This window comes from Tachypleus tridentatus, chromosome 10 (genome assembly GCF_004210375.1).
Source record: "Tachypleus tridentatus isolate NWPU-2018 chromosome 10, ASM421037v1, whole genome shotgun sequence".
Classification (NCBI taxonomy): domain Eukaryota; kingdom Metazoa; phylum Arthropoda; class Merostomata; order Xiphosura; family Limulidae; genus Tachypleus; species Tachypleus tridentatus.
Window position 1 is genome coordinate 86504002 of NC_134834.1, and position 25420 is coordinate 86529421.

General features: G+C 35.3%; 1 protein-coding gene across 3 annotated transcripts in view; it reads right to left on the minus strand.

The window, feature by feature from the left end:
• Nucleotides 1-25420, minus strand: part of LOC143229795 (E3 ubiquitin-protein ligase TRIM9-like) — a 77626-nt gene that overhangs the window by 27365 nt on the left and 24841 nt on the right. For all 3 annotated transcript variants that reach the window (XM_076462584.1, XM_076462586.1, XM_076462587.1), the window contains exons 2-5: nt 11821-11916; nt 10155-10388; nt 8578-8734; nt 4552-4691 (exon numbers count right to left, since the gene is read on the minus strand). In XM_076462584.1, the coding sequence (XP_076318699.1) occupies nt 4552-4691; nt 8578-8734; nt 10155-10388; nt 11821-11916 (627 nt within the window). The remainder of the gene's footprint in view (nt 1-4551; nt 4692-8577; nt 8735-10154; nt 10389-11820; nt 11917-25420) is intronic.

Below are 25420 nucleotides of genomic sequence, written 5' to 3' on the forward strand. Positions count from 1 at the left end.
GCTACAAACTTGATATGCTCCTCAAACACTGTCAAGTACACACTAGATCGTGATACCAAGACAGGTTAATTTGAAATAAGAAAGGAAGAGGCAGGACACCTGAACTCAATGATATTGATGTTAAGTATCTTTGTTTATGCAGTCTTCAGGACAGAAGGAAGACTGTTACTGATTTAAAGCATGAGATAAATCACCATGTACCAAATGACAGAAAAGTGTCCAGATCAACACTATCAAGAAGACTTAACAAGAATGGAATATTTTATTTTGTAGCAGCTGTAATCCTTTATTTTGATGTCCAATTGTTTGTTCTCAAGAGACTGAAATTTTCTAAACCGTACAAAACTAGACTACTGATATTTGGAAAAGGGTGTTGTGGATGGATGAATCCAAGTTTGAAATATTTAGTTCAAAGCATAGGTTGTATGTCCGGCGGAAGAGAGGTGAAAAATATTCAGCTCAATGAATAGCACCTATTATGAAGCATGGAAAGGGGGTTTGATGATTTAGGGGATGTTTGTCTGATGAGGTGACAAGAAATATTTGCAAAATAGATAGAATAATGGACCAGTAAAAGTATCATCAGATATTTAATCCATCATGGTACACCTAGTGGTTTGCATATTATTGGTAAAGGATTCTACTACCAGGAAGATAATGACCAAAACACCCATCCAACTAAAGTAGAAATTATTTAGCTAAGAAAGAAGCTGCTAAAACCATTCATATTATGCAATTGCTCCACAAATGCCCTGATCTCAACCCAATTGAGCAGATCTAGGATTTAATAGATCAAACACTTGACAGTTCAAAATTTACTTCCAAACAAATTATATGGGAGTGTATTAGAGACATTTGGAGTAAAATTACAAAGGACATTTTGATTAAATATGTTGCAACAATATCTGAAAGACTGTCTACAGTTGTTAAAGCACAAGGAGACACACAAAATATTAACTGTTTACTGAACTCAATCACATCCACTAAGTTTCTGTCGTACTAAATATGAAGATTAATAACATGTTGATGTTTCACCAATAATTTATCTTCCATTGTTCTTTCAACGTAGCCTGAGATCTAATTTTTGATTTTATCCTGATAATTTTGCATAGTAAATATATATATATATATATATTCTATGTACAGATAAAACAACGTAGTATTTATTCGAAAACGTCCTAATCAGTGGTTATAGCGCTCACCTCGTAATCGGAGGGTCGCATCCCCGTCGTACCAAATTTTGCGCGAAATTCAAAGCAATCCAAACCCATATACATTTGGCCTGGCATGGCCAAGCGTGTTTAGGCGTGCGACTCCTTATCCGAGGATCGCGGGTTCGCGCTCGCGTCGCGCTAAACATGCTCGCCCTCCCAGCTGTGGGGGCGTATAATGTGACGGTCAATCCCCACTATTCGTGGGTAAAAGAGTAGCCCAAGAGTTGGCGGTGGGTGGTGATGACTAGCTGCCTTCCCTTTAGTCTTACACCGCAAAATTAGGGACGGCTAGCACAGATAGCCCTCGAGTAGCTTTGTGCGAAATTCCAAAACAAATTTATTTAATTTTTGTCTGAATTATCTTTCCTTCTCTAAATAAAATACCGTTAGGTATAATAAAAACATAGCGTATAAACGTAAATTAGCATCTAGTTTTCGTGGAACTTTTATAGAACAGCAGGATGTGAAATATGAGAAAGGCTAAGGGTTAAGGTGAGCTGTAGAAGTTATGATACATAAAAATAGGTTGATTATAGAGATTTGGTAACAAAAACGAACAGACTACACAGTTGGATCAGTTAATAAAATGAGAGATAAGAGATATGTTACAATGATAAGGTATATTAAATCAAAGGACGCTAGGAAATAAACATTTAGATAACACAAACAATGTGAAAGATTTGGTAATTAGAAGCACAGTAAGATTAGGTATAAGAAAAGTAAAGTGACATTGAAACTTTAATGGTGACATAAAATGATAGAGAGAGTGTGTGTGTGTTTATCTTATAGTAAAGCCACATCGGGTTATTTACTATATCCACCGACAGGAATATAACCCCTGATTTTTAGCTTTGTAAATACGAAGACTTATTACTGTCCTAGCTGGGGACAAAAATAATAGATATAAAATATGATAAAAGTCACAAATGATGAACAGATATCAGGAGATACAGTAAGAAAAAGCTGAAGCGTATCAGGGTAGATGTTTAGGGTTGTATTTAGTTGTGTCGTTGTTGGTTTCCTAGAGTCTGTGTTTAGTCAGGTTATTGTTCCCGACCTGGAAGTATCAGGTGTCATTTAGGCCTCTTCTTCCCTCTTTTAAGGTTTCTCTTTTTACTGACAAATGCTATAAGAGAACTTCACGAAATTAGGGCACCAACAGCAAGTTAAAACACTGATTCTACTTCCATTTTCATGGTCATATCCATGACTGTTATGTTGTATCATTTAGTGCTTTTTACAACTTCTCTTCACGTGGTTGTGTAGTAACAATTTCATCTGGTAATTCATCACTTTTCACGAGGTCAATTTACCATATGTGTGTTTCACATAAATACTTTTTTAAATAGACTTTTGATATGCTAATCTAGTTTGTATTGAAAGATATATTTTATGGGTGACTTATTTTGTATGATTTGTACTGTGTCTTAAATTTATAGGTGAGAATAGAGTTGATAAATGACTGAATTGTGTAGGAAATTATTGGTTTAAATTATTTCTTCGCCATTTCAATTAGCAAAGTAATGTTGTCTTGCTGATATTCATGGCTTGGGTGTTTACTGATAAAAGAGATAAATGTGTTTATTACATCTTCCATGATATATTGTTGTTTTCTGAATTTGCAGGTAATGTTACTGATGTTTTTGGCATGTTTGGTTGCGGGGTATTTGTTTGATTTGTAGTCATATTGCTACTCAATGGTTCTTGTCATTTGTGGCTTAGTTTATTTACTTGGATAGAATATTTGTTTACTGTGTGGTTGTGAGTGATTCCTTGCTGCATAGGTAAAGAAGGGTGTGGGTTGGGTGAATAAAGGTCTGAGTTGTATTATTGGTGTCGGTAGAAATGGAGATTTTGTAGCAAATAATTTGTGAGTGATTTCTATTCGTGTATTGTGTTTCTCTAATTTTGATATTATGGTGTATACAGCAAGTACCTGTTTTGATAATCTTGTATTAAGCACAGGTTTCGTGTCATTTTGGAAAAGCCCACACATGATGGAAGAAATTTACAAATTGCTGTGACATGTCAGTAACGTTGGCAATTGTAACATTACGAGTAAGGTGAGCGTTTCAGCCTCTTCTGCCCGAAATCTCTGCCTTGGTTTTCTCTAAGTTAATACAGTAGTTATAGACTAGAAGGAAGGCAGTGAACCAACACCACCCACTGCCAACTCTTGGGCTACTCTTTTACCAACTCATAAGGGAAATGATCGGTACATCATAACGCCCCCAAGAGAATGGTTGATGGCAGAGATTCGAACCTGTGCTTCCTAAATTGTGAGTCTGGCATTCTAACTACTAGGCCATACCAAACTAGTTTTGTTGTTGTTTATAGATTGTATCGTATATGTCCACAGGCTTGCAGCTGTGCCACTGGTGGGCTTGGGGCGAGGGAAGTAAGAGGAAAGGCTAGTAGAATGAGACAAGAACAAAGGATAACGGAACAGTAAGAGTAGCGAATAGTTAAATGTAAGTAAACAACATAAAATTTTATTTGTATCATAATAACAAAACAATTTTTATGAGAAGAAACTCGCCCCTTCCTGCAGTGGTACAATAATATGTACGTATGGACTTACGACGCTAGAAACTGGGTTTCGATACCTAAGGTAGGCAGAACACAGATATCCAATTGTGTAGCTTTGTGCTTAATTACAAACAAACAATAAACTAACAAAGATAAAAAAGTCTAGGTGAGAATGGTACATAAATGGAAGCATAATAAGAGAAATATAACAAAATATGAACTTACAGTACAAAACAAGTTAAGCAAATAGAAACATCATGTATAGAATAGTATTCCGGGCCTTCAACCGTTTGGAATACTATTCCCAAACTAAACATCCAATAGGTGAACAAAAAAAGACACTTCATTCACTTTCGAGCATATTGTTTACACCTACCTCGTACGAAAAGGCATAGTTGTTATGGTTACAATAAATAGGTATATTTGAATATGACAAAATGGTGCGTAGAAATAATCCATACGAGCTGCTCTTTACTGTTCTACTCTTTGAAAAAAAAAATTGTTATTAAAAACTACTTATAACAAGCAATGGTCAAATATGTAGAACTAAATCAAGTGAATTCTTTAGTGTGTTCGGTATTGGAGTAAAAACTGATCAACTTTTCTGTAACAACAACCAAACCCCAGGGTTTACAGTTGACCGTTCTGTAGGAAAGGGGAGGGTACTTACAAATGGTATTATTCATGCGTCAGTCAGAATGAGTCACTGCATTTGGTCGAATGTGTCTGTGACATATTCAAGGCTACTATTGTGCTGAAACTCGGGTTACATTTGTTTGGTACCAATGCAAGCAGTATTGCTACTTACCTTGAATTCTATTTTGTCTGCTTCAGCTATCTCTAGCTGATAAAATTCCACAAAACTACAAAGATGAGGTTGCCAAGCAACGGTTATAGTGTTGTTTTCTGTTGTACATTCTTCCGGTATTAAGACTGGAGGCCCTGGTGCTGGACCGCAAAATAAATAAATGAATATGAAAGCGATATAAATAATAACATGCTATATTGACGTATGAACTGAAACTAGTTGGTGATATGGCTTAACTATCTCATCAAACAAACGATACAGAAAAACTATTTTAACACCATAAACAAAGCGTAACTGGAATTTTAAAATGATGGCGTATGAGTCCCTTTAAAACGAATCAAAAACTGAAATCATCATAAAAATCTAGGTGGCGTTTAAACATCTTGACAAAATGAAACACCTTCTTTCGTTAGAAGATGCCTGACAATTTTTTTTAACATTTATCAAACACAGTTTGGACGGCTTGGTTAATTTGTTTAGTATGTGGTAAATCCTAGAATTCTTTTAGTTAAGCGATTCCGAACCAGTTTCTTTCTGGATGTTGTTGTTCTGTAACGATAAAAGCCAATGTGACACAACTAAGAAAATCTGAGGATGGATCTCAGTGTAAAACAAAATAAAGATTTTTCAAAATGGTTCTGTTTGTGCAAGGAATATTTTAGCAGTTTTTTCTTTCCGTTTCTGTTATTTTCAAGAGTTTATGGTGCCCATGAGTTAAGAGCCAAACTGAACCCTAGTTATTCGCGATGACGAGAAACCTACTTGAAGTAAAAATGTGTTCTCAAGATGGCTGGTATTGGTATTAAAACTTTAATTAAAATAAAGTACAGAACAACGTTTCGACCTTCTTAGGTCTTCTTCAGGTTAACCAATACCAGCCGTCTTGAGAATACATTTGAACCCAAGTTAAGGTAAATCAGCCGTCACGTTGACGTACAAGCGAAACATTTTTTAACTTTCTTATTTTTCCAAAAGGAAGAAAATATGAATTAGAATACATCTCTACTAACAGCTGGTAATAATATTAAGAGTATTTAACTACCTAATAATTATATATATCCATTATCGTGTCTTTTTTTTTAGAAGAGAGGGGTATCAGATGTCACACAGAGCTCTAATCCTGTGATACCACGAATAATCCCATCACTTTGAGCTGTTGTCGATTTCTAAAAATGACTGTCAATCCCTTAGGAGGGAGTTGAGTGAAAGGTATTGTTGACTGAGGGTATTTTATCTAATCAATAGTTCAATATCTCTGCTGTAAATACAAATGCAATTAAGTAACAAATAACAGCCTAAGAGTGTTTTAAAATGCACGTAGAAAATTAATGTTAACGTAATATTCTTATGCTAATTTTTATTTGAAACTAAATATTCTTAACCAATTTTTTCCACTTTATCTCGTATAGAGAGAAAAGCTAGTGAAACAATGTTTATGACGTGCTATTTCCTCAATTTTTTATTTTGTATTTTAGATTTCTCATAAAGCAATTCAAAAGCTACTGCGCATTCCTCTGGTGGTGATCTGATTAGATAGATCACCACTGGACCACTCTTCTTTAACTACTTAATGGGGGTTGACTCTTACTCTTATACCGTATCCTCGGCTTCAAAACATGGAGCTGAATTTGCGTCAACGGGACGTTAATTTGGTATCATTGAAGTTACAGATCTGGCATACTAATAGTATAGGTACGCCCGGTCCAATCTCACGCTTAAAAGAAATCACGAAGTGAGAAAGGATCTGATGTGGACGAAGATAGCTGGAGGGCTGGTGGTAAAGCTGAAGACATGAGACTGTAATTCGAAATGGCAGAATTACATTGTGTAGATGAAACATGTTTTAACTAGCGTTTGTTCTTCTATATAATACAGGAAGGTATTTTATTTCCACTTGTATAAAGTATATAAATTCCTTAACTTGTACTTTGGTTAACGTTTTACCTTTTTTTAACCATTTAACTTTTTTTGTTTATTACCAAAATGTGTGGGGTACATTATTAACACAACTGGGGTCCCTTAATAAATTGTACTGTTTAAAACAACAACAAAAAAATAAATATGAGTTAGATTTCTACAGGAGAGAGTTTATTGGTCGCTTTACGAACACTACGAAGCAATGAGACGTCTGATTGAATTTGCTGGTCTTTTTGGAACGATTCGTCAGTGTTAGATGGATTTAACTCCAACTAAATGACTACCTATGAAACTACAAATTTCCTGACAGCTTCACGAAAAGGTCAAGTAAAGTGTTTTGGTGACGTGTATAACCGTTAGTTCTGACAAATCGATACTATTATTCATCATTAGCACAAGCTCCGTTTAGCAATGTGGAGCTATCAGTGCAAACTTCTGTGTTCGTTGCCATATATCTGGGCATAGTTTTCATTAAGAGCTACGCCACTCAATTCAGCTCTGTAATGTCCCTAACATTCTCATCAAAGACATTTGCCGCTCCTTCTGCTTAGCAGCCAGTTAGGCCAGACAGCTTTTTATCTCAAAAATTGATGGAAGTTTATATACATGTGAGAGAGTGGGGGTGCATCTAACTGCTTGAGCACCTGCTCCGTTTTGATTTCTTGTTCATAAGGATCATTATGATTCACACAGTATTCCGCACAACATTCTGAATGTCTATCTCATCAGAGTCCAAAGCTTTAAATCTGAATTATGACAGCTAAACCAGTATCACAACTTAATGCGACAACTGGAAAGCTAGTAGCATGTTCTTGCGAGTTAAAGGTTTTCATGCCATTCTTCGGAGGCGTCACTGGGTTTTTGAAAGGTTTGGGATTCGGGCCCATAAGCTCGAGAATTTTCGGCATTTAAGTATAATATCGATCTTGGTTTTCTATTTTGATTTTTCAAGATATTAACTGGGGATTTGAGACAATGTCAAACAGCATCGGGATGTGGGCCATTTGTGCCAGCGCCTAGCGACGTCTTTGTTGCTCGTATTTTTTTGCGCATGTCTCGTATTCATTCCTTTGACCTCTAATAAAAAAAGAAACGAGTTTTTGGACGAAAAACATAATAGAAAAAACAATTACCAGTATTGTGTTATGGCTATTCTTCTTTTTCTTTCTGTACGAGAAATGTTAACAGTGTTATAACTTGACAAGGGAAACGGTTTTACACACTGAAAACGTGTTATAATATCAAGAACATAGAGTTGGAACTAATTTCTAAAGCAGGATGACTTGTACTGCCAAAGTCCAACGAACGATATGAATCATTTTCTCGATAACTGGTGGATAAATTGAAAGACAGTAAGTTGAGTGAGTGGCTAACTTACGCACTCAACACTCGAACTTTGCCATATAACGCCTCCGATGTCTCAACGGTATGTATGAACACTTACTTATTAGGTTTCGATACTCGCAATAGGCATAGATAGCTATTTCAGTGACTCAGCAAATAACAAGAAACAATAACAAAACACTGTATAATATTGTAGCTTTTAAAGATTTGTTTAGGATAATTCAAACATTTTAAGCTTCAAGCTTCCTGCTTTATCGTCATTATCGTCAAAGAACTAGCATACAATAAGCACTACGTGTGACATAATGTGACATTCGGTACTTCCAACTTGAGCAATACCATATATGAAATATGAGCCAAACGACCTGATCACATACTCTGAGATTTGAGCTTAGCTATCCCTAATTCTCAACTACACTTCAGAAGTAATCACTGAGAAGTAAATTCATTGTTACTTTTATAATGCACCTAACACCAAAAAATTGAAGTCGTTCATACCAAATGGTATAAACAAGTGGTTCTTTAGGTTGTGATTCAAGCCGAGCACCATCATTTCAATAATTTATTTAGTTTACATTTGTATGAATATTTCTTTTCAATACCTCCTGATATATGTTGAAGAAAATCGTTTTTCATATATCTTGGTGACTATGTTTTATATCACGCTTTCACTGAGATGTTGGTTTACAACATGTTTTTTCGTATTTGATTTACATTTTCGCACTTCACACATGTATGTATCTTATAAACAACCAGAAAACCTACCTTTTAGTTGGGCAAAGGTCATTTCTTCAATGCTTTGTAGAACAGAGAAATGATCAAGGTTCAGTTCAATCTCCTCCGATACTCTTGGTGTGTAGGTCATTTCCTTGTGCCAAGTCATGTCAACTTGCGAAACCCTGTCTACTAATGAAGAGCCAACCTATTTCAAGTGACAACCAAGCAAAGTTCCTTTAAGATTTTTGAATTGCATATATATCAGTTTAATGTTGTCAGAGACTAACTGAAGCTTCATCTAAGGTCCAAGTTTTTTCTAAACTTCTGAAGTTTTAACAAGAAAGAATTATAAATAATAACCACAAGGTAGGTAATACAGTTAAGGAACTAGCTTTGGAGTATCATTAAACGATAGTAATAATAATTACAATGTGCAATAACGTATTAATTGCAATTTGTTGTGCAACGCTAATGACGAGGCCTTTCGCATAATACCAAAACTCATCAGACTGGCTGGATTAGGGCCTTTAGTGGTAAAGCTATTTATATGCACTAAGTAAAGATAGTCTGATGTTTGTCTAAACAAACGATGTCGTGGGCTTCTTTCCTACACTCGACTTCAACAGAAAGGATTGTTCAATTCTGTATATTACACAGTCCAATTTTTTACTTAAGATTATTAAAAAGTCCTTTAATTGCAAGGTTGTTAAAAGAGTACTGAGCAACGTTTCGAGAAGTTTCGACTCATTAAAGATAATTTTAACACAACTTAATAGAACAAAAGAAATAAACATGTCCGTTTCTGGTTAAACTAACAAAACTAAAGATAAAGGGTGAATTAAATTCTTCAACCCATTAAATCATTGAAAGTTAAAATCTTCAAAGCATGAGATTAAGGAATTTGTTTCTCGCTAACATGTTTATATTATATATGCACCTATAATAGTGAGTTTTGCCTGTCTTTCAGCCAGAATAATGTGTTCAGATTCAATCATTAAGCTATTTGTTTTTCTGTTTCAAAAGAAAGATATGCCATTAATGTTGCACGAATTAGGGTTAATTAACCAATCATAACATCAAATGTTGTATCCACAGTAGATAACGAAAGAATCAAAATTCCGTTGAGAAATTTCAATTGTATAGCCTTACTAATGTGTGATGGTATTATTAAATATTATTTGGAAACATTAACCATTCTTGTATTTAGAGAATTCTTCTATAATTGTTGTATTCGATAAGGCTGACTAACTTAAGCTCGGAGGTTGTCGAACAAGTTAGGTAAAACTGAAGACTAATTTTACTGCTTATTCTTGAAAACTGGGATCCAAAGCTTTGTAAGTTAATAGTTTGCAGAACTTGTGTTGTCCTACACAAACCGCTGCTATCCTACAAATATAGTGTATTCGTGTGATTAACTAAACAAATGTTTCTTTTATTGTAAAAATTAATCACCAATAACAAAGAAAAATAACCTTTGTTCAAACAATACTGGAAGTTAAATCTTTGAGATATACATTAAACGTAGTTATCGGTTGTGTATTACAGCAATAGTGCCTTGTCTTACTTTATCGTATATCATAACCAGAAGGTACACAGCTCGTTTCATAATTGACAACAGTTTCTACCTGAAGAAAAGCCGTCGCGTCAGTTTCCTTCAGAGCCTCTATACAGAACTGAAGAAGTCCTGTCGTTTGTTGGAGCTTTGACGCACAGTGAGAAATTTGCTCTCTTAGAATTTTTATTTTCGAGTCACGTTCCTGATAAACGAATTCCAATAACTTAAGTTTCCTCCTATGGATGACCTCGATGATCAGGTCACAGTCAGCTGAGATTTTGCTTTCAAATTGAGCACAGTTATCCTGTAAGTAAGATAAACGTTAGAACACAGGAAGTAAATATTTTTATGTTTAATTTAAGCATAAAGTTGTAACCAAAGCAACAAAGTTGAATTAAATATTTATATACATAATATGTATGTCAGTCCAACAAAACGTCACGCATTATGAGATTAGAAACATTCATGATTTGTACTTCAGCTTTCCACCACTATCTACGTGATAAAGAGACTTACGTCTGTATGTCTGTTTCAGTGATGTCGAGAAACCCACTTGTTGAGATTATAAAACCCTTTATTAATTCTCTCGCTTTAATGACCTAGACAACCATTCTAATTTTCTCTCTTGCAACTGTCTTAGCAGCGACGAATGACTCACACGCACATCGTTCCTCCATCCATCTAAAAACGATGAAATAAATGCCGCGCCTGACGACAGTACCTTTTCTAAGTTAAATAAAGCATACTTGTATTAACCTCAATCTTCGCTAACTTAAACATGATGCAATCATAGCATGCATAATAAATCTTTGATGGGGAGGATATGTTCAAAGTAAGAAGATATTTCAAAAATTATCGTGGGTTATGAATATATTTCAATACTTCTTCAATAAAAAATGGATCCATACTGAGTTTTCAAAGTTTTATAGGAATAACACTTTCTCGGTATAATATATGCAAGAAGAGACAAGCAAACCCGTATTTGCATTACCGTACAGAATACAGCTATGATCTACGGACCATTTATACAGTAGAAGACTACCACACTGAACACAGTCTAAGAATACAGTTACGTTCATAAACCAAAACGTACCAAATCTATACATCTAAGAAAAGAATCGTATCCACAAGACAAGACTGCCACACCGAAGACAACAACTAAGAGAGCCATATTCACTAAACAATACTATGGTTCTAAACGCAGCAACAAAGAGAACCGTATTCATGAAACAAGACCACCATTCCGAAGACAGCAACAAAGAGAGCCGAATTAAGCAAAGAAACTACATTTCTAAAGACAGGAACAAAGAGAGCCGTTTTCACCAAGCACGACTACCATTCTGAAGACAGCAACAAACACACTTACACTGATCATAGTTACAAATATAACCTTTTTTCAAAAGACTGACTGCCGTACTTCAAACAGAATGAATGGTAAAGATTGTTATAAATATATAAATAAATTTTGAATATTTTTTCCCCATTATTTAGTAGTAGCTCCTTTTATCTCTACCACTAGAAAGTGTAAATAGATTATTGGAGAAATCTTTATTTTTTCAGTTCCAGTGAGTCTGAGTCCACTTGTATTTTATACCTCAACCATGTTTTATGACCTCGCACATGTATATACATTTTGAACTGATGGAATCTGATGACAAGAGTATACTTTCTATGAGATGTACTAGAATATTCATCTTGTTACATTAATGTAAAATATCTCAACAAATTTTACCTACCGGTACTTTATCTACGATTCCTTTTAACTTCTGGATAAACTCAGTTGCTCCTTTTGCTTTCTCAGAGAGTGCTTGAAGGTTCTGAGATAGCTCCGTCTGGTGGTGAAATAAGTTAAATTAATCATTTTTTTAACATGCAAAGTAAAATTTGTAGTGCGTTATTAGTAAAAACTAAATAATGAGGGGTGTTTTGTACAGTAATTAGCCTGAGTGAAATAGTTAAGCAAGTTATTGAAGTAATTATCCACACCTAAATGTTCACTAAGACCAATAGAGCGGATACATACATGACAGAGATGACGTGCAAGCTATTAGAGTACAGTGCGTCTTGGCTACTGGTACGTTCATAAAGGTTATTGACCAGCTTCCTAATTTAAAGGTTGTTGTTTGTGTCAAACTGAGAGCCGAAACAAAAGAGTGTTGTTGTTTTTTTATATCTATAAGATTAAAGTGTGCGTGCTTACCGCTATTTATAGATACTAAATATCCATCGCTGTTTTAATGACCATGGTTTTTGAATAGTTTTTAGTAAACAAACTAAAACGTTGACCACGGTAACCCTAACATAAAAGAACGTAAAGAACAACGCTCATTTGTACAACAAAGTCAGGTGCTTGTGATGCACCAAACAAAATAATATTCTCTAAAAAACAAGCCAACAGATTATCGCAGTATTAACATAAAGAAGCAGTAGTGATTTACAATCAAGGTAGTCATGGTAACCTCAGAAGCTTTGACGGAGATATTTCTACTAAATACTTCGATGTAAGATTAATAGGTGGATGATTGCCGGATACCATCAGTTACTGAAGAATTCGATCAGAGAGCAGAGAACCAGCCTACCTCTGTGGTTTTGATGAATCAGCAATCTAGCATAGCGTATAATGAATAAAATGGTTCTTTATCTATATTTATTCGTTTCTGTTATGAAGGAAACTCGATATTTTAAACTGAAGTTAATGTATCATCTTCTCCACTATTGAACTAATAGACAATCTACATAAAGTCTGAAATCAAAAAATCTCCAAACAACATAACGTGTTTAGTGGCATTGTTAACTTTTTGTTATATATTTGCATAACGAAACTTCATGGCAACACATGTTAATAATGATTTAAATTCTAGTCCTCTCCCACTCCAGAGTTAGCTCTTCGATTTACTCAGTCATTGTTGTTTCCCTTACAAATTATGAATACCATGGCAACAAGCAGTCTGAACAGACTGTCCGACGTATAGTTTCCGTGCGGTTTGCAAACAGTTTTTGTAATAGGCTCACAAAGTATAACTAAAAGAATAACTTATTTATAAGGTTCCACAATTACTTTCATGAGATAATACAAAACAACTGCTTTTAATCAAACGAAAACAGTTATTTATATATGTTATAGATAATGTATATTTAAAATAATTTAAAAATAAAAACAACAGCAATTGTTCACAAAACAGAAGAAGCGAGGTTAAAGAAGACAGGTGTTATTATTAAATATGTAAATGAAGAGATTGTCCCTGTAACAATATTCAAATTGTTATTTTCGAGTCTTCTTGAAATAAACGACTTCATACAACCAAGGTCCAGCATGGCCAGGTGGGTTAAGGCGTTCGACTCGTAATCTGAGGAGTCGCGAGTTCGAATCCCCGTCGCACCAAACATGCTCGCCCTTCCAGCCGTGGGAGCGTTATAATGTGACGATCAATCTCACTATTCGTTGGTAGAAGAGCAAGTAAAGAGGTGGTTATGACTAGCTGTCTTCCCTCTAGTATTATAGTGCTAAATGTGGAACGGCTAGCGCAGATAACCCTCGTGTATCTTTGCGCAAAATTCAAAAACAAATATAACACCAAAATGTTGTTTTTGTTTAATTACACACTCAATGTTTCGCTTTTCTTCAGAAGGGTTCCGCTAAAACACAAACCGAAACTGATGGATACAAAACGTCAAAGCTTTTATTCAAAAGCCATTTACTTCTGATATTAACATGTCTTCTATACAGAAATACGCACTACAGAAATTTTAATAATGAATCTTGTATACAGTTATTAAATGTGGTCGTTAATTCTCATGAGTTTTTTTCAACACATTTCTTTTAGATAGCAACACTATAAAAATGTAGATATATCTCCTTGTTACTAAATGAACAAGGAAATTATGTTTTTATTTAATAATATACAACGCAAAATGTCGAAAACTAGTTTGAAACCATTACTGGTCTTAAATATGGCACCTGACTAAACAGTTAATATTTATATAGACGTTCTTACAAGGCCCGGCATAACCAGGTGGTTGTAGCACTCGACCTCTAATCCGATGGTTGCGGGTTCGGATCCCGTCACACCAAACATGCTCAGCCTTTCAGCCATGGGTGCATTATAATGTGATGGTCAATCCCACTATTCGTTGGTAAAAGTGTTACCCAAGAGTTGGCAATGGGTGGTGACAATTAGCTGTCTTCCCTCTAGTCTCATACTGCTAAGTTAGGGACGGCTAGCGCAGTAGTTCATATACAATACTTAGTGTCAATAGTTAATATTCAATAATTAGTATCAGGAGGTAACATACCATACTTAGTATCAGTAGTTGATACACAATACTTAGTGTTAAGAGGTAACACACCATACTTTGTTTTGTTTGTTTGTTTTATAAATTTCGCACAAAGCTACTCGAGGACTATTTGTGCTAGCCGTCCCTAATTTAGCAATGTAAGACTAGAGAGACGGAAGCTAGTCATCACCACCCACCGCCAACTCTTGGGCTACTCTTTTACCAACGAATAGTGGGATTGATCGTCACATTATAACGCCCCCACAGCTGGGAGGGCGAGCATGCGAACCCGTGACCCTCAGATTACGAGTCGCACGCCTTAACACGCTTGGCCATGCCGGACCACACCATACTTAGTGTCAGTTATATACAATACATAATGTCAGTAATATTAATTACTAAAAATTAAGTATTGTATAGTAATGCGATACTTAATGTCAGTAGTTAATATGTAATACTTAGCGAATGGAGTTAACACACAAGACGTAATGACAGAACTTAATGTATAATTCTTATTTATTTTCTTTAAATACAAAACATAAGTAAATTAATTCGTAGAATTATATTTACATTGTTTCTCGATGACATCTTCGGATTGAGGGCTCAGTGCTCACAGATAAACATGATTTAACGTAGAGAACAGTCCGTTTTCTACATACAATGCTTAACGTCAGAAGTTTATACTCAATAAATGTTTTTACAGACTAGATTATCAGATTTTATTTGAATAGCAACAAACAGTTTGATGCGAACCGTTCTCTACATTAGAACGACGTAACACATCTTAAGTAATTATCGGGTCCTTGTTTGTCACTACGCCCAGCAGTGAGGAACACGACGGAAAAAATCTATACAATGTTTTGATTATTAGTGTTCACTCAGCACACTCTCGTGTCAATTAATATCCATTTCCACACCTATCTTTATATTAACCACATATAAATTTGAGTCTCGAACTTCAAACACACAAACAACTCTATTTTAATGTTGTTGTACAAACAAAACGTAGAATAATCTGGATTTGTTATTATGCAAAACTACTGTAGCAAACAAGTGAGTTTATAATCTGATAATAACAGTTTATCTAATGAGGAAACACTAGGAAATCGTTGGACTTAATATATATTAGACACGAAAATCAAATAAATCGAACCATGAAAAATATCTTCGCGTGATGTAGGGGAAATGGTCGACGAGAATTTATGTTGTACACACTAATTTATTACGCGTTACTTCAGTCACCATTCAATGAAAATTATTCTTCAATTAAACTAAATGAATCTTTTTTAAACTTAGCATTATCTTCCGATCAGAACAAACTACCTACTTGAAGCTAAACTAAATGCAATCTGTTAATTTTGCGCAAAGCTACACGAGAACTCTCTGCTCTAGCCGTCCATAATTTAAGATCAGAGAGAAGGTAGTTAGTTAGACATCATCACCCAGCGTCAAATTTTAGACTATTCTTTTACCAACGAATAGTGGGATTGACTGTCATGTTATAACGCTCCTACGGCTGAAAGGGCAAAATTTTTGGAGTTACAGGGATTCGAACCCGCGACCCTCAAATTACAAGTCTAGCGTCCTCACCAACTGGCCCTGCAGGGCCCTCAGTGAAATGAAAATGTCGAAAGTGTAAGCCCCAGTGAAACAGCTTTTTGGTTGTACGTAAGTTTACAGTAACCCAGTAAACATTACATGGCTATAATTGGTTGCCTGTACTCTGCCCAACGTGTATATCTAACCCTAATTTTGTATCGTTGGAATCTCTCAGACTTACCACTGGCTACCGGTAGGTATGGAGGTGGGAAGAGGGATGATGGCAACATTTGAGAGAGTTGATAAAATAAATAACTGGAATAACAGAGAGGGATTATGGCAACATTTGAGAGAGTTGATAAAATAAATAACTGGAATAACAGAGAGGGATAATGGCAACAGTTAAGGGAGTTGATAAAAAATAACTGGAATAACAGAGAGGGATGATGGCAACATTTGAGAGAGTTGATAAAATAAATAACTGGAATAACAGAGAGGGATGATGGCAACATTTGAGAGAGTTGATAAAAAAATAACTGGAATAACAGAGAGGGATGATGGCAACAGTTAAGGGAGTTGATAAATAAATAACTGGAATAACAGAGAGGGATGATGGCAACATTTGAGAGAGTTGATAAAATAAATAACTGGAATAACAGAGAGGGATGATGGCAACATTTAAGGGAGTTGATAAAAAAAATAACTGGAATAACAGTTTAAATATTGTTTGTTTTTTTAATTTGAAGAGTATGATAAAGAATATCTCACAGGTGGCTATCGCATATTAATTATGATCACTAACCGACTCAAGTCTCATTAAAAAAGTTTTAAATTAAAAGCAATGTTCTCTTTTTTTCTTTTGATGACGAGACATTACGAAGGGCTCCTGATGACGAGACATTACGAAGGGCTCCTGATGACAAGACATTACGAAGGGCTCCTGATGACGAGACATTACGAAAAGCTCCTGATGACGAGACATTACGAAGGGCTCCTGATGACGAGACATTACGAAAAGCTTCTGATGACGAGACATTACGAAGGGCTCCTGATGACGAGACATTACGAAAAGCTCCTGATGACGAGACATTACGAAGGGCTCCTGATGACGAGACATTACGAAGGGCTCCTGATGACAAGACATTACGAAGAGTTCCTGATGACAAGACATTACGAAGAGTTCCTGATGACAAGACATTACGAAGGGCTCCTGATGACAAGACATTACGAAGGGCTCCTGATGACGAGACATTACGAAGAGTTCCTGATGACAAGACATTACGAAGAGTTCCTGATGACAAGACATTACGAAGGGCTCCTGATGACAAGACATTACGAAGGGCTCCTGATGACGAGACATTACGAAGGGCTCCTGATGACGAGACATTACGAAGGGCTCCTGATGACGAGACATTACGAATGGCTCCTGACTTACAAACGCATCACGTTCAAACATCAGTTACTCTAACAACCTTGATTTTTTACCAAACAAACACGTCATTTAAACTTATGACATTGATCGAAGATATATATAAAAAAAAGAACTTATCTTAAAGCATTGAAAGCGAGAATGTTTTTATTTATTACCCAACTCGTAGTGAGTGGTGAGTTTAGTATTCAGTCAATACCAAGAAGTTAAGGTACACCTTTATAAAAACTGTCATCTCAAAATATCCGTGAACTTTTATAAGAAAAGGCTCGAAATACCTGGCACGAAAATCTAAATATTACCATGGAGCAAAGTGACACCTGCCAAATTTCATTATAGTAAATTTTAAGCAAGATTTTTCATAACGACGCTACTGAAGATAAACATCAAAACAGAGGCGCATATGATTATAATCACGCTTGCAGGTATAATATCTGTAATACTTCAGCTGTTAGGGTTACAGACTGGAGGGTCTGAGGTTTGAAACGAGATGTCATTGAACTGGCTCTGTACTTTAACTGTGGACACGTCATAACTGTGAAAGTTGGTCCTGTTATTTGGTTTTAACAAAGTGGACAAACCCCTTGGATCAGCAGGTACTATTGACTGTCTTTTCTCTGACTAGTAGTTCAAAATTAGAGACAGAGATACTTGAATACTAGGAGCCCGTTCGTTTAGTGCCTAAGGTGTCCTTCAGGTTGAGGCTGGCATTTCCAATTCAAAGTATCACAACACTTTGAGACCAAGCTTGCTTATTCATACACCACACATTTTCAACCATCCCGACGTTCGATGCCAGCTTTGTATAAGTTTTTTCTAAATTTGCTAAGATTGTTACTTTCTAATTTTTTTTAATTAATCGAACCAGGGATTACTTATTTGTTCCATAGAAAATAACCCTAAATTCACTTATTCATCTAATTATATTGTGTTAAATCTATCTTCATGGATAAATCGTTGCTTTTAGAAATAATTATCTTCCACTAAGCCTAGGACAATATATTTAAATGTTTGATTAACATTTCGTTTACGTAACTTCGGTGGAAGCAACCTACTACTGAATAAACGAAATGTCTTATGTAAGAAATGTGATTTTTTTTAAGCTTGTGCTCATTAATTTAAAATTAATTATTCCTAATTACTCTAGAATAAACTTTCATTTCTCAAAACGATTTATAAAACATTTTTATAAGAATGTGACGTAAAATAATACTCATTAAAATAGTAATTGGGAAAACAAGATTTATTACATCACCACTTAACGACTTGAGGCATTTTTTCAGATTTACGAATAAAAGAAAATTTCAAGGTGTATGTGGTGACATTTCACGAGTTAATTATAAAATTTACGGCTTTTCGTTCTTTGCTCATAAATCTGTAACATTAAACATCAATTTCATAGCTCAAACATGTAGCTGTATTACAAAGGACTATATGGTTTCTAATATCCTGTACGCTTGTTTTTTCTATCTTCATATTCAAAATATTTTAAAGGAATGCGGGAAAACATGTATGTAGGGAATCAACTTTTACAGTGTAAGTCAAGAGGCTTATGTGTGCTTACACGCAAGCGTAAATTTACAGATTTAGTCAAAATTACTAAAAAGCTTTAGTTTTACTATGATGTTAAGGTTACATAACAATACGTGCAAAGTTTCGTGAATATATATCATAAACGTAAAACATTATAGTAATTTAGTAGTTTTGTTTATATTTTACTTACCAATTATAGGTATTATTTTATTACGCACTAGTGAAAGTACCCAATTTCTCTTTGAATACCTCTTCTAATCCCATGTTTGTACAAGTCAACAATAGGCTGTGTGTGCTGTCCACATCACAGGTATCGAAATCCGGGTTGTAAATTCTTTCCTCTTGGAGTTATAACGGTCATATTTATTTTTTATGCGAACTTTTCATTAGCTTCCCTCATAGAAAGAAGAACACGCGCATGCGCACAAGCATATGGAATAATAATAATGCCCAGTTGCAAACCTTCGGAGTCCACTTAGCATGGGTACAAAATTTTAGATTTCTAGGCTTTTTTCTCTTGAAGTTATGGTGATCACACAGACACACGCGCGTGCATATACGTACGTGCCTTACTATCTGTGATTTCTGTATGTAATATAAAGTACCACTTCTATTCTATGTGGTTTTTCTCTAGTTTACTTCATTAAAATGATGCACACACGCGCACTCACGTGGATAAAATAAGTAATAATACTCAGGTTCTCATTCTCAGGGTCAACTTAGTATGGAAGCAAAATTTCAGATTTCTAGTTTCTTTTCTGTTGGAGATATGGTGGACACACACAAACTAACTAGAAGATTATTCTTTCTAGTTAAAGATATTTGTCCGTATATAAGCATAAAGCTACACAATGAGCTATCTGTGTTCTGCTCACCACGGGTATCAAAACCCGCTTTTTAGCGTTGTAAGTCCATAGAAATAACGCTGTGCCACAGGGGAGCTCTAGTTACAGAAGATGTAAGATGAGGTAGTTTCAACTCATACGTCACCATATCTGTGAGTTCAAAACTAGATAAATGTCATGAAATATATCAATATAATTATTATTTTATTACAAGTCACAGCTTTTACAATAAAGAAGGGTAGTTTTAAAACAGACACGACGTCAGGGTTACCGATGCGACGATTTTTAAATACAAAAGTTTTAAAGGTACAGAAGGTACTAGGACTTAAATCAACATTCAAATTGTGTACTTGAGAATGATCGCATTAATTATCGAAACGTTTTAAAATGTTCTTTCTTACTGTAGAAGCTATAACTTGTAATAAAATAATACTTATATCGATTTATTTCATAACATTTATCTGGTTTTAAATTCACAGATATTATGATGTATGAGTTGAAACTACATCTTCTACAACTAAAACATGTCTTTATCAACGCATTTTCAGGTATTTAAAAAACCATTTTCGTTCAAGTGTTTTACAGATAGCATTTCTGTAAACAGAATGTGACTATTCGTAGGATTTTAGTAGTCCCTAACTTACCAGAATTTATTTAACACACAGCCATAAGCCATAATGAGGGAAGGATTTGTTGTTGTTTTTTTTTTTAAATTTCACACAAAGCTATTCGAGAGCTATCTGTGCTAGCCGTCCCTAATTTAGTAGTGTAAGACTAGAGGGAAGGCAGCTAGTCATCACCACCAACCGCCAACTCTTGGGCTACTCTTTTACCAACGAATAGTGGGGTTGACTGTTACATTATAACGCCCCCACGGCTGAAAGGGCGAGCATGTTTGGCGCGACGGGGGTGCGAACCCGCGACCCTCAGATTACGAGTCGCACGCACGCCTTAACACGCTTGGCCATGCCGGGCCCATGAGGGAAGGAACTGAAACCAAATTCACTAGCTTATCAGATTTTGTTTAACACAGAGTTAGACCGAATGAAGAAACCAACTTCACTTAATAAACATACGTAGACTTAACTAGAATTCCACTAACTATCTAAATAACAAAGTCAAGAACATAACGTTTCCCATAGTTATGATGAACTATCAACACATTTTATGATATTTAATGTTAAATCAAATGAAATAGAATGCCATGGAAACGTCCTAATTTCCCAAAACCTTCATATTTAACCTAATATTACGATGGAATATTCCCACTTCACTCCGTGGGGGTGTTTTACGTTATTGAACAATTCTTTCGTTGCTGATTTAATCTATTAAAGTTTATCTTTGGTGGTTTTCAATCTCAGAACTCTAGCACTTAGTTGGAACTTTGCTACACACATAACGAACTTTTACGTGTTGACAGAAGTATCGTTTAAATAGGCTCTCCGATGCAAAGCTTACCCTGGTGAAAAGAACTTAAATCGTACAGAGGATAAACTGATGAGTTTAGCTGGTCGTTTAGTTAATGAAAGCGTCTCTATTGATTGTATTGCACTTGTTTGCCTAGGACATGTTCACCCCGCTTATAGCGTTTACGTTACTTTAATAAACCGTTTGTGTTGTACACATTATATTAAGTGTGATTTCACTCCCTAGAAATAACTTCACGTGTGAACAGTGAATCGAAATCCTCGTTCGTTATAGTGAATAGTTACGTTGTGACTGTGTTCGTACAACAACTTTGAAGCCCAACGGGCAACTGTATTTCTAATCAAAATAACGAAGCTTTTATTCACTTATGATTCATTATTGGAGCATATTAACCTCAGATGTGTATCAGTAAATGATCCAGACGCAACTCAAGTTTCCAGAGAAGATAATATTTTTCTAGATTCTTTTGTTTTATTATTTTAACATTTTTCTCAGGCTAAAAAGATATCTGAGGTTGAAAGTTTATAAAACGTTTTACATAATAAATTTGGTAAAATCATCCCTTATTTAAAAGATTCACATTTGAAATGGAAAGAAACAACACAACGGTTGTGTATTGTAAAATAACGCTCACGTGTTTTTACGTTTAATCCACAAATGTGTGACATATCTAAATGTTACTTTTGTTTTACGATCAACTAAGCTTCAATAGGAGACTGATAAGCCACAGAAGATTGCACTTGTTTTATGGTAATCTACAGGTATTAGTCAACTCAAAACGTGTCTTATTACACAATTTGTTTCACAAAATTTATACTAACAGATTGCATAACCAATCACCTAGCGCTTGGTCATCCGGGGACCTGTGATCATATATGCTGAAATTACTGGTACTATTGTTGCCATCCAAAAAAAGGAGTTGTTACAAAAGTAACACTAGGACCATGCTCAACACTCCTCCCAAAGCAAATATTCGAATGATAGTCTAGCTGTACGAATGGTAAGTATAGCTTGTGACAACTGGCAAATATGTAATTAAACTGAATGAACCATATGTCTACTAGTGCATGCAAAAGTCATGACAATGTGACTCTAAAATAGTGTATGTTGTGAACGTTTTTACAAAGAATTCACAACGGTTGTAGGTTGCAGCTATAAAGAAGAGTCGAGAAAAGTCAAAGTGAACTCTACGTGCTGTCAGTCTAACGTACTAACACAACTATACTATATTGTTGTTTTGAATAAAGCACAAAGCTACACAATGGGCTATCTATGCTTTGCCCACCACGGATATCGAAACCCGGTTTTTAGCGTTATAAGTCCGTAGACATACCGCTCAGCCACTGGGGGGGGGGGCGCTATACTATGAGGACGATTTTTCTTCGTACTGATTGAATGCCAACACAGGGTTCTGTCAAGATAAAGCAATAAGCCACACGTCCAAGTCAACATGGCAGTCATTTGCAAGATCTAAGCAGAAATGAAATTTAATTCTATAGTATTTTATCCATCTCTCGTGGATTTATACAATTTTGAGTAGTTTAAATTGATCCCTGGAAGGTTTCATCCGCGCATAGTTGATGGATTTTGAAAACCATAATAAAGTGACTATTGGGAAACCCTGACATTCCTATTGCGAAGAAGCTTTCGGTATATATTATAATTAATAATACTAGTTCTTACTGATGACCATCATGCAGAATGTCATGCAAGGTAAAAGAGAGGACTTTAAGGTCTAAGCAATTATTATTGTATCGTTGGTATCCAAAGATTGTGCAGTCTTTGTTTTTTCAAGTTTATTTGCATAACTATCTTTAGCATCTTGTAGGTAGCTTGTTTCATCAAGTAAAACTAGAACAAGTCTGTTATTTGTTAAAGAAATACCTCATGAAATACCAAACGGTCTAAACGCCCCCTATGACACAAATCTTACATGTTACATATGAATAGTTTTATAAAACTTATAGAATGTAGTAATTGGCTGATAAATGTCACATCAACGCTTCTGGTTAGGGATGTTGAGGTACTGAAATTGAGCATATACTAATTGTTTATGTACATAAACAGTCTTAAAAACGTTTCACAAGGATACAATACTTCAGTCTTGTCTCGAAATGTTTTGATTTAATTATGGTTTTCTATCTCAAACAATACACATACAATACCAAACTTTACTTTCGTCCTATCTCAAACAATACACATACAATACCAAATTTCACTTTCGTCCTATCTCAAACAGAACGTAGTTAATATTCCAATTCTTACTTACGTGTCATGCCAATACTATAAGTATTTAAAATGACATTTAAAACTCTTATTGTGACCTAAAGGCGTCGCTAGATCCGGAACTCGAGCTCATAGGCGCGAATTTTTTTAAGTTTCACTATGATACGTATCATAGTGTTGTATTATGATTTTTCGAGACACCAACTTTGGATTCGGGGAATTTTGGTTTGGTTGGAATTTCGCACAAAGCTAAGGGCTATCTGCACTAGCCGTCTCTAATTTAGCAGTGTAAGACTAGAGGGAAGGCATCTTGTCACCACCACCCACCGACAACTTTAGGACTACTTTTTACCAACGTATAGTGGGATTTACCATTACATAATAACACCCCCACGGCTGAAAGGGTGAACATGTTTAATGTGACGGGAATTCGAACCCGCGAGGATTCGGGGTACTTTCAAATAGTATTGGAGCACGGATCCTGTGTATCAATGCCTAGCGACATCTGTCGTAACTCAAGCAGTGAATGTCGAATGTCAGAATTTCATCAGTTCAGCCTTTCTTGTATTATAACAGATATTACGTTGCTCATCCAAACTCCGCAAATGGAATTTTTTAATATTAACTTTAATATCCTCCCATTTCTATGTCCTAAATATTTCAAACTTTATTTTTAGATGCACTAACCAATGTTTTTCCATGAATACTTTTCATGCACTGCTTGAATTCACAAATATAAAACATAATGTTAGTCCACAAGAGTTACTAACACAATTCACTTAAGTCGAGACCACTAAGACTGAAAGGTCGAGTATCAACATAAAAATTAGGAAACAAAATGGCACAATGCCAGCTGCTAAAATAAAGTTTCGTTTACTTATTCTCAAAGAAGTAAAAAAAATCAACGTATTTGCACGTGCTATCATACAGGCTGATTATACCATGCAATATTTACTTACGCGAAAGCAACAAAAATGCACAATAAACTCATTTCATTTCAAAACAAGTAAAAAAAACAAGAGAGAAGTAAAACCATTTGGCTTTACTATGTTTCCAAATGTAACACACGAAGACAAACTTGACTTCCACGGCTACGCCCTTATATATCTCTAAGATTATATATGATCATAAAAAATCTTGGCTCGAGTGTTATCAAAGATCCTGAAAGCTGCAATGTTTTGTCACGCGGTTTTACCAGATTTAATTTACCTTGAAAACGAAGGCGAGGACTAAACCCAACTGACTTCCTTGTTCGGTGGTCTATTGCTAATAGGGTGGAGCTTGTTCTGACTAGGAATGTCAGTCTTGCAAGGAAGGCAGTGGGGAGATTGTCAGGTACACAGTGTATCATCACGGTTTAGATTTATTTTCTTTGCGACTAGTACAAATATAAATACCAAAGCCAACATTTGGTTCCAGGATCCTTGCAACTGTATTAAAGTTTTCTCATATACGTTGTTTGTTCATCAAAAATACACTAGAATGGGCGGCAACTGCCTGTTGTAGACAAAACACAAGTATGGATAACGTCTTTTAAAACATCATTATTTACACTTCGTTTTATTTTTTTTTTACAACAGGCAGTTGCTGCCCATTTCCAGCGTATTATTCACGTATTAAAACTTATTTCTGAGTAGTTTTTCTTTTAAGCTGCCACTATTATGATAACTTGAGAATGGAAAATGACATGGACGTAAAACAAGTTTGAAATCTAAAACATATCACCAAGGTCGTTATAATACTTTAGTGAAAACAGCGCAAAGTAAGAACTGGAATCTTTAAACGGAACTCCACTTTATACGTTCCATTCAGGTGATGCTTTTAGGTCCTGAAAGTCATAGTTATAAAGCTTGAACTGGCTGTCGTATAGTTTAATATTTTGTGTGATTAAAAAATATTTTCATAATTTGTCAACATGAATTTCAAGCCAAAACGTTAGACTACGCATGAGACTCGAGAATGAGTTAACCCTGTCTTTCTACAAACTGAATTTAATTATGAAGTGACAGCTCAGACTGAAATATGAAACTTTTAAGATTGCGTCTGTTAAATGCTACTGTG